Genomic DNA, 10,274 nt, shown 5'->3' on the forward strand with positions numbered 1-10,274 from the left:
AAGGATGCACACCTGATGCAGAAGGAATTCAGCTTGGGGAATGGAAAAAGAGGGCCTATCTTAGGAAAGAGTTTTTATAATGAAGAAATATTTCTGTAATAAGGACATGTCTAGCTGAGTATTTAAGAATGAATAGTACTTAGCCAGGTGAAGGGTATTTTAATTAGAAGGGAGACTAAGTGCAGGACATTGTGGCATGAGAGAACCTTTGGGAAAATGTATGTTTTTCTCTGTAACTAAAGCCTAAGCATGGTGAGGCTAATAAGAGAGGGGGCCACAGAGGTAGTTGAGGAACAGATATTGTCATTCTCCAGTGTTTGGATTTGGGGCCGGGCACTGTGGCTCATGCCTGTGAGGCCGAGGTGGGTAGATCACCTGAGGTTAGGAGTTCGAGGCCAACATGGCCAACATGGTGAAACGCCGTCTCTACTAAAAATACAAAAAGTAGCTGGGCATGGTGGTACGCACCTGTAATCCCAGCTACTCAGGAGGCTGAAATGGGAGAATTGCTTGAACCCAGGAGGCGGAAGTTGTAGTGAGCCAAGATCATGTCACTGAACTCCAACCTGGGCAACAGAGCAAGACTCCATCTCAAAAACAAAAGAAAAAAAAGTTTGGATTTTGACCTAAAGGTAAGGTTTCAATCTGAGAAGAAGTATGATAAGATTTTTGGTTTAGAAAGATGAATTTAATGGCAGTATAAGCATAATTCTTAGGGAAGTGAGATGTAGAAACCATTTCAGAGACTGTTGGGTAATGCAGTCAAGAAATAATTAGGGCCTAAAATAAGGCAGTTGTCCTGGAGATGAAAAGAAAAGGATTTATTTGAAGGACTTTAGGGTAGAATAAATAGGAAAGGGCTGAAGCTTTAGTTAAAACTGGAAAATAGGATTCTGTAAAGGGATTTGGACGCTTGCTTACCACAGAGTAGAAGGAAGTTTACAGAATGGAAAAATCTGGCAAGACAGGAGAATGCTTAAGAGAGGAGGAATCACAAAGCCATAGGATGATGAATTAGAGAGAATCTAGCATGTATTGGGCAATTGCAATTTGCTGAATGAGTGACAGAAAAGATGAAGAGACTTGCATTTAGGACAAAGTCCAAGCTTACAAAAATGTAAATATAATTGGCTTGCATTAAGTTTTCAGAAAGAACTATATCATAAAGCTGTTGTAAATTTACTTGGACTCCTCTGAACAACATTGTGAAAATTTGGTTTGTTTATAAAGAAATCCCTCTCCACATAGAGAAAGGAAAGTTAGTTTTCTTTATCTACTGTCTGGTATGATAATCATTAGCCACATGCAGCTATTGAGCACTTGGAACATGTTGAAATGATAATATTTTGGATATATTGTGTTTAAATATATTAAAATTAATTTCACTTGTTTCTTTTTACTTTTTAATATAGCTACTAGAAAATTTCTAATTAAATATCGGCTTGCATTCTCTTTCTATTGGCTAGTGCTACCCATACTCTTGCCTTACGGTAAAAAGACTCACACCTTTTTTTTTTTTTTTTTTTGAGACGGAGTCTTGCTCTGTCGCCCAGGCTGGAGTGCAGTTTTTTTAAGAATTTGAGCTGATTACACCTTAAAGTCCTAGCCAAGAAATGAGGTTTACTGTAAAACTAACTCAAACTACTTTTGTTAATGAACAGTTTCACCATTGTGATACCGTAGTTAAATGTTAATTCTGAGTTACACTAATGAAATGTTTGCACTGTATCTGCTTCTGAGCTTAGAGAGCTTCTTAGCTAACTATAAGGCTAGAGAACTTTTCCTTGCTATATTCTATTATACTGCTTATAATTTTAATCTGATTTTAAGGAACTATGTAGTTATCTTTTCTTATGTTCTTTATCTTCACAATGAAAATTCAGATTCCTTGGAATTTTGATTTTTCTTTCTGTACCTCCATAGACTGTGACCCATAAATTAATAGACAATAGGGAAGTAGACATTTTTTCCCACTTCCTTTGCAGCTGCATTCAAATATACCAGGGCTAATAACAGAACTGAAAGGGACCGGATAGAACTTCTCCAAGATGCAGAACCTTTGGATTTTAATGCAGAAACATTCACTGATGATCCTCTTGAATCTGAATCAGGAAGGTAAGTTCTGGATGTGACATTTTAGCTCTAGCATTCCTCTACAATTTTAATAATACATTGACTTGACAAGGTTGAAAATAAGTAAGTAAAGGTAAAAGTAAACAAGTGATAAGTAAAGGAAAATGTTCATTTTCACTAATAATAAAAAATGAAGTAACTTTTGATACCTTTTTAGACTTTCTAATGCTTTTATATTTTAAAAATTATATCATCCAGTAATGGTAACTAAAATTGTTATCTTCATACAATACTAGTGGAATTACAAATAAGAAAGAATAATTGAAATATATAGCAAAGGATCACAACAATATTTATATGCCTGTTTCTGATTGTCCTATTTGTGAAATTTATCATATTTAGTAACTGCTGCATAGCAGTGTCTAGACGCCAGACACTATTCTAAGCCCTTTAACAAAAATATTGTAATTGTATGGTTGCAAATTCAGTTGGATTTAAATCCAGAGAGGCTCAGTAAGCTGCCTAGAGTCACACAACTTGTAAATGGCAAGTCAGGCATTCAAATTCCAGTATTCTGGCTAGAGTCTGTACTTTTAGCCATTATCCTATGAGGACATAATTAAATAAAAAGCAAAATATCATGTGCACAAAAATGTTTACTACAGTATTGCCTCTATGCAGTAAAAACCTAGGTTATATTTATATGCAACAATTGAGAGTGGTTACTGAATTGATTAATCTCCCAGATGTGTCTTAATCCCCCGCCCCTTCTTTTTACATCTCTCACTCTGTCATGCATATATACTAGGGTCTAAAACAGTTGCTGGTTGATTTATAATTAAGTCCTTTTGGATAATATACTTGGAGGGTAAGTTTCTGCTTTCAGCTACTGACTAGATTTTACAGTACTTACAAATTAGATGGCCACCCCCTTTTAATGTATTCTTGTTTTCTTCTCTTCCTTTATTATTTTTGATGCCTCAGATCATTTCTTTATGTTCCCTTTTTAGGTATCAGCCTGGTGGACGATATCTCTCGATGTCTCGCAGTGATATATTTAATGATGTTTAAAGTCTGAAAAAGTTTGTGGGACCACTAACCAAGGTCGACACATCAGTTCAGTCTTGATGAACATCTGTGTACCCTAGAATTTCCTCTATACTCAGTGAAAAGTGTCAAGATAACAAAAAAGACACTGAGAATTAATTGTATCTTAGGAATAATAGTTTAATGTGCATTGAATAGAGTATCACCTTTTCCAACAAGATTTATTACATATCGTTTCCTAAGCATCTGCCTTAGAAGTACAGTTACAGTGGAAGGATTTTAAAAAAGATGAACATATGTTAAGAACATACAGTTCAGTTTGTTTCAGATTAATTTTTTTTTCAGGAGAGTTATTTTAAAGATTCAAGGAAGCCATAAGTCATACTAAATAACATTATGTACAGTTTGATTATTGTGACTTACATTTTTGTTACTTCTAAAAAATATATTCAACCTGTATTTCCCAAAGAAATGTAAGTGAATGGAGACCTCAAATAATAACTGTATTCATAAAACTCGTGTCTTAAAACAAGGCTTACTTCTAGACATAATTGAATGTAAAAAGTGCTTTTTCAAATCTGTTTGCAAACTAGTGGGGATTTTTGCATGTATAAGATTAAGATTATACTTCAACTGATGCGTGTCTGTGTATTTAGCATGTGTACTGTAATCAGGTGATAATAGTATTCCTTCAGTCTTTGTAGTAACTGGATTTTTTTATGCTTCTGGTATTGCTTTATAAAAGATTTTCATTTCAGAAAACTATGTTCACATTTATCATTTAACCTATTGATTTAAATGTTGATCATGCCATTCAAGGATAAATCCTAGGCGTTAATGGAAAATAGTGTTTTTTTCTTTTTAGTAGTCGAAGAATCCAACAAAATCCTTTAATATTTAAAGGTACCTGTTCATACTTTTTGAGAAAAAAATTGGTTATTCAAAGGTAAAAAGTGAGTCAATTTACTGTTATTACTGATACATTTTGATTTATAGAAAACCGAACTATATTAGAATGGAAATGTGTAATAACTTGTTGGTTAAACATTCTTACTAAATAGATTGTTTTAACCTTTGTGTTTAAGCTAAATTTATGTATTATATTTTAAAGCACTAGTGTTTTATTGAAAAGTGAACATATTTGATCGCAGCATGCTTGCAGAGAGTTTTCTTATGTCCCTAGAATATTTGCAACTCTTACTGAATCCATGCTACATTGGGTGACCATACTTCAGCTTGCCTAATACAGTCTCAGTGTAACACCTCGTATCCTGTTTATTACTAGTGATTACTTTCACCCTCAAGTATCCCAGTTTGAAAATGAATTATATGGTTCCCCTAACTTGAAGTTAATCTTTCCCCAAGACATAAATTTAAAATTTTTTTTCTTTTTAATGAATATTATCATGTAAGTTTTTTAAAAACACAGCTCTATGCAGATATTGAAAGTAATAGAGCATCATCATCATTATCTGAAAATTTTGATCTTTGGGTTTTTATGATCTTTGAGATTAGATTCTTTTTAAACTAATTATCAGTGGATAGACTTGCTCTGAATTGAAGGTCATATAGACTACACTGAAGAACACATACGTACAGTCTTGTGAAGTGTGACCAGAGAGCAATAAGCCAGGAGCAGAGATACTTTGATGCTCTTTGTAATTTCATGATTGACTAATTGAATACCTTGGGCAAATCACGTAGCTCTTCAGTGCCTCAAGTGCTTCATTTTGCACCTTCATTTGCAGAATGCAGACGATACTTGCTATTTACCAGCTGATCTACCTTACAAAGCTATTGTGAGGAAGTTGAGTTGGTGTTTACGTACTGGAGTTTATAACTGTGCTATTTTTCCTAGTGATACTTGAAGGTATTGGATGGGGAAAATGGTCATCCAAGAAAGGGGTCCAGTTTCTTCTTATTACAGAAAAGCTTACAAGTCCCTAAAGCAAAAATGCTTTTTGGACTAATTCATCAAAAGTCCTGTGAAACTAGTGTTGTTTTATTTAGTCTTTGGGTTTACTTTGAAATAATTTCTTAAATATAATGTTTCTCTTCAGGTTTTGTAATGAAATTAAAATGCTGTTGTTGAAACAGAAGCAGAAAAGAAAAGAAATTAGCCAATTACTTTTATAACTAACGTTTATAATGCCCTAAGATAAATTGGTAGGAATGTATAAGGTAATGTTACCACTTTTCTTTAGTATTAAATTTTTTATGGTTATAATAATTGAAGTATATACATGCATACACTTCACAAACAGTATAGATTCCTTTATGACTTTCAAGTTCTATTTAAAATAATATTTGGTTGTTTCAGTGATTCAGAGTATTCAACTTTTTAAGCAGAATTTGTCTTACAGAATGTTATTTACAATCATATAAAAATGTTATTTTGTTGGATAAATTTGAGTTCAGAAGGCAATGACTTGACCCTGGAAGACTGAGTTTATTGCTGGGGAACCAAGTTAATATTTGCCAAACCACCTTGTGTAAAAAACTGTAGTGGTACAAGTTTTCTCTTTCGAGAAGCTTACTGAAATATAATGACATCTACTGCAAAATAGGACTACCAAATGCACGTACTTTACATGCAAAGTACGTTTCTTAAAGAATTATTTCTGGTAATTTTTGATGACTTTATTACCTGATAGTAAGTATTTGTTTAAAAATTTCCAAATTATTATTTAAATTGTTGTTAGGTAAGAATATTCAGTAAGCCAGTAATTCAGAATAACTATTTCAGAAAATAATAACAATCTATTAATGTAACAAATCACCTCTAAATTACTAATTAACTTCTTTTACAACATAAATAACTTGTTATCAATAGAACATTTTTGTAAAAAACAAAAGAAAGTATAAGTTTAATTATTAAAATTTGCTCTCTTACCAAATGAATACAAGGGCTTTTGAATAATCTTATTGCATAAGAGGCCCTCATTTCACAAAAATGGTAAGAACTAAATCAAAAGATTCAAGGATTTTCCCTTTATAAAGAATCAGAAAATTTGACAATCCAGACATTCAAAAAAACATTCTGCCAGTTGACTTTTTTGGACTACTATTTGATTAGATGATCGGTTCTGAAATTAAACTGGATGTATGCCCAAATTAAATTAGCATAGGAATGTGTGTGGTTTTTTTTTAAAGTATATTTTAGCATATTAATAGAGAAATTTAATTTACATTCAGTTACAAACCTCTTTCTTTATAGCATTAATAGGTTTAGGGAATGTTCTTGATGGTGTGCTGATTACCATATTAGAGAAAAAATAAACTCCCCATATTATAATTCACCTGTTTAGTAAGGTGAGTTTCTTACTTGTGATTTGAGTGGACCATGCCTAAAAATTACAAGTATATTTACGCTAAGCGACAAAATATGTCCCTGAAAAATCTTAGCATACTTGAATCATAAAATGTAATGGATTGTATTAAATTCTAAATGTTAAGAAGTAAGTGGATTTAGGATTTTGTCTTTCTTTTCTTATGTCCTCTCTCATTCCTTTATACCTTTCTTCCTTTCTGAGGCCTATGTTTATATAGTATGACTTTTAATCTGTTGAAAGATTTTCCTTCTGTTTTGTGTACAGAGTTGTTTTTGATGAGTAGTACACTTAGAAGGAACCAGTCTGACTACAAATCCCACTACTTGAAATAGCAATATTGTACCTAAAGTAGTCAAATAGATTTTGCTAGACAACTAAGCAACATCTGAATACAAATGTAAAGTATGCTGGCTCAGTGTATCTTTTAGGTCACTAACTTGGACACATCAGTAAATAAATTATTTTCAGTGTAATATTTTTACATAAAAATAGATTTCCCCCCAAAATTTAGGATTTATTTAGATTATTGAGACATCTTTTTATGAAAAGGAATTAATAAATAACATACATCATCAAAACTTTTCTTAGGAGAGTTGAAACAATAGAAGAAGGTTACAGAAGGCCTTCTAAAATATGAATTCCCATCTGTATGAGGTACTTCTTTCCAACTCAGTAACTTTTTGCCCAGAGACTTGGAAGACCAGACAATGTTTTCTTTCCCCTTTCCCGACTCCTGGAGACAAGGTGCTAGGAGCCATTTCCTCCAGTAGGGCAGGCCGTAGTTCTGCTCTGTCTTACTTCCCACTGCAGCAGGAACATGTCCACTCCTCTGATTCCTTCCGTACCCAGCCTGGTTTAACTAAAATTTTATTTCTATTTTCAAAAGATTGGTCCATTGAGGTCAATTGAGGACTTACTGTAATTTTTAAATCTGTTAATAAAGCAAGAATATTGGCATGTTCCTCTTCTCATCAATATCCTAAAAGACGTTTGTTTTTTACACACTCCTTGGGAAAAATTAACTTTTTTTTCACTGAAAATATTTCCTTTTGTGATTATCTTGATCTCAAATTTTGTGAAAGAATTTTACTGTACTTAGTTCAAAAGAGTAGAAAGAATGATTTACTATTGCAGACATATGTAGGTTAAAATAATTTATTTAAACTGACTGTGCAACACCATTTAGAGTTGATATTGACATAAATGTTATTAGCCAACTAATTTGGAACTGTATGTCTCAACAATGCTGGCAAGTATCTTCTCTACTTAGTATACCAAGTTGTAGGGGAGAAACTGTATTTATTTTTTAAAAGCAATCCAATGGATTTGTTTTTGTTCATATTTTGAAAACAAGTTGTAGGATTTTTCTTATTTTAGAAGGTAGAAAATATGTGGACCTGTGTTTTAAATCACTATAATATGTATTTATAAATTGTAACATTGAATGATACAACAGAGCTCTAATATTGATGTTCTCACTTTCTGATATTTAATTTTTATAAATGCTTTTGTAAGTAACTAATTGTAGTATTGCTTTTAAATAGTTTTAAAATCTATCTCAAATAAGTTCTGCCCAGACCTATTTCCTTAGGACAATATTCTAAAGTTCAGTAGTCCAGTGTGAGCTTGAAATACTCCTACATCCCTTCAGTGATTTTTTTACATATACCAATACGCAGGCAAATAATTAATATACCAAAAACCTAATTTCTGCATTGCATTAATAAAACACTTGTTATTTTGCCTTTATCTAATTCAGTTGATTAGGTGAAATAGAAAATCTTTTCAAATGTGCATATGATCATAATTTTTCAAAATGTTACTGTGGTTATTTTTGGTGCATGATGCCAAATTTATCTTTAGTCAGCCATTGCTACCTGATATGTAATGACAAATGTTTTATTATCTGATCATTGGGTTGTAAATTAAACTACCTTTTTCTCTGTAGATTCTCACTACATTTTCAAATGTGTATTTGGAAAAAGCTGCAAAGTGCTACCTATAAGCAAATTAGTAACTTTGGCCTTATCTATGCATAGTGTTCTCTCAGTTTGGTTTTGATAAATTCATTGACTTGCAGTTCCTTTGTAGTATTTTAATTTATTGTGATGTAATGAATTTTTTGAAATGTTCATTTGATTAGCTGTTAAAATATAGGAAAGAATGTAGCTTTGCATGAAATAAACTACATTTCTACAAGTTAATAAGAATTTTGCTGATTATTTATATATTTTACTTAATTTGAGATTAAGATTCTTTTAAGTAGATTCAGGCGTTCTTTGTTCCCTATCAATGTATTAGCAAATATGACAAAATGTTTTAAAATAAATATGTGTACTTTAGTTTCCACGTTACTTTTTCTTATGTTTAAAAGTAATTATAGGCCAGGCATGGTGGCTCACGCCTGTAATCCCAGCACTTTGGGAGGTCGAGGCAGGCGGATCACGAGGTCAGGAGATCGAGGCTACCCTGGCGAACACAGTGAAACCCTGTCTCTACTAAAAATACAAAAAAGTTAGCCGGGCGTGGTGGTGGGCACCTGTAGTCCTAGCTACTCAGGAGGCTGAGGCAGGAGAATGGCTTGAACCCAGGAGTTGGAGCTTGCAGTGAGCAAAGATCACGCCATTGCACTCCAGCCTGGGTGACAGAGTGAGACTCTGTCTCAAAAAAAAAAAAGTGTATATGTATTGAAACATACTGTACCCCATAAATATGGACACTTATGTATCAATTTAAAACAAAAACTTATTTTAAAAATTTTTTAAAAGAGAAGTAACCCCCCCACTACAAAATGCTTAAAGAAAATTAGATCAGAAACCAATGAAACTGAAAATGGGAGAACAGCAGAGAAAATCAACAACACCAAAACCTGGGACTTTAAAAAAAAAGATCAATAAATTTGATGAAAAAAAAATTTTTTTTTTTTGTGACAGTCTTGCTCTGTCACCCAGGCTGGAGTGCAGTGGCGCAATCTCAGCTCACTGCAAGCTCCGCCTCCGGGGTTCACACCATTCTCCTGCCTCAGCCTCCCAAGTAGCTGGAACTACAGGCACCCACCACTACGCCCAGCAACCTTTTTTTTTTTTTTTGTATTTTTAGTAGAGACGAGGTTTCACTGTGGTCTCGATCTCCTGACCTCGTGATCCTCCAGCCTCGGCCTCCCAAAGTGCTGGAATTACAGGTGTGAGCCACCACACCTGGCCAAATTTGATGAAATTTTAACCAGGCTAACCAAGAAGACAGAGTAGGCTGCTTTCCTGTATACCAAGAATGAACAATTGGAATTTGAAATTAAAAACACAACACTATTTACATTGGTCTTAGCTAATAGAGTAAGAGAAGAAAGGGAATAAAAAGTGTACAGATTCTTTTTTGTTCACAGATGACATAATTGTCTATGTAGAAAGTCCAAAAAAAATGACAGAATAACTCCTAGACTAATAAGCAATTATAGGCCGGGTGTGGTGGCTCATGCCTGTAATCCCAGCACTTTGGGAGGCCAAGGCGGGCAGATCATGAGGTCAAGAGATCGAGACCATGCTGGCTAACAATGAAATCCCATCTCTACTAAAAATACAAAAAATTAGCCAGCTGTAGTGGCAGGCGCCTGTAGTCCCAGCAACTCAGGAGGCTGAGGCTGGAGAATGGCGTGAACCCAGGAGGCGGAGCTTGCAGAGCTGAGATCGCGCCACTGCACTCCAGCCTGGGTGACAGAGTGAGACTCTGTCTCAAAAAATAAAAAAATAAGCAAGTATAGCAAGGCTACAAGAAACAAGGTTAATATACAAAGTATGACTTTTAATCTGTTGAAAGATTTTCCTT

At 33.7% G+C, this 10,274-nt stretch overlaps 1 protein-coding gene across 1 annotated transcript in view; it reads left to right on the forward strand.

Annotated features, from left to right (window-relative positions):
• Nucleotides 1–4,230, forward strand: part of LMBRD2 (LMBR1 domain containing 2) — a 56,640-nt gene extending 52,410 nt beyond the window's left edge. The window contains exons 17-18 of the mRNA XM_012002374.1: nucleotides 1,986–2,115; nucleotides 3,084–4,230. Coding sequence (XP_011857764.1) covers nucleotides 1,986–2,115; nucleotides 3,084–3,144 — 191 coding nt within the window. The 3' untranslated portion in view covers nucleotides 3,145–4,230. The remainder of the gene's footprint in view (nucleotides 1–1,985; nucleotides 2,116–3,083) is intronic.
• The last annotated feature ends 6,044 nt before the right edge of the window (nucleotides 4,231–10,274 follow it).

This window comes from Mandrillus leucophaeus, unplaced genomic scaffold (assembly GCF_000951045.1).
Source record: "Mandrillus leucophaeus isolate KB7577 unplaced genomic scaffold, Mleu.le_1.0 Scaffold684, whole genome shotgun sequence".
Lineage (NCBI taxonomy): Eukaryota > Metazoa > Chordata > Mammalia > Primates > Cercopithecidae > Mandrillus > Mandrillus leucophaeus.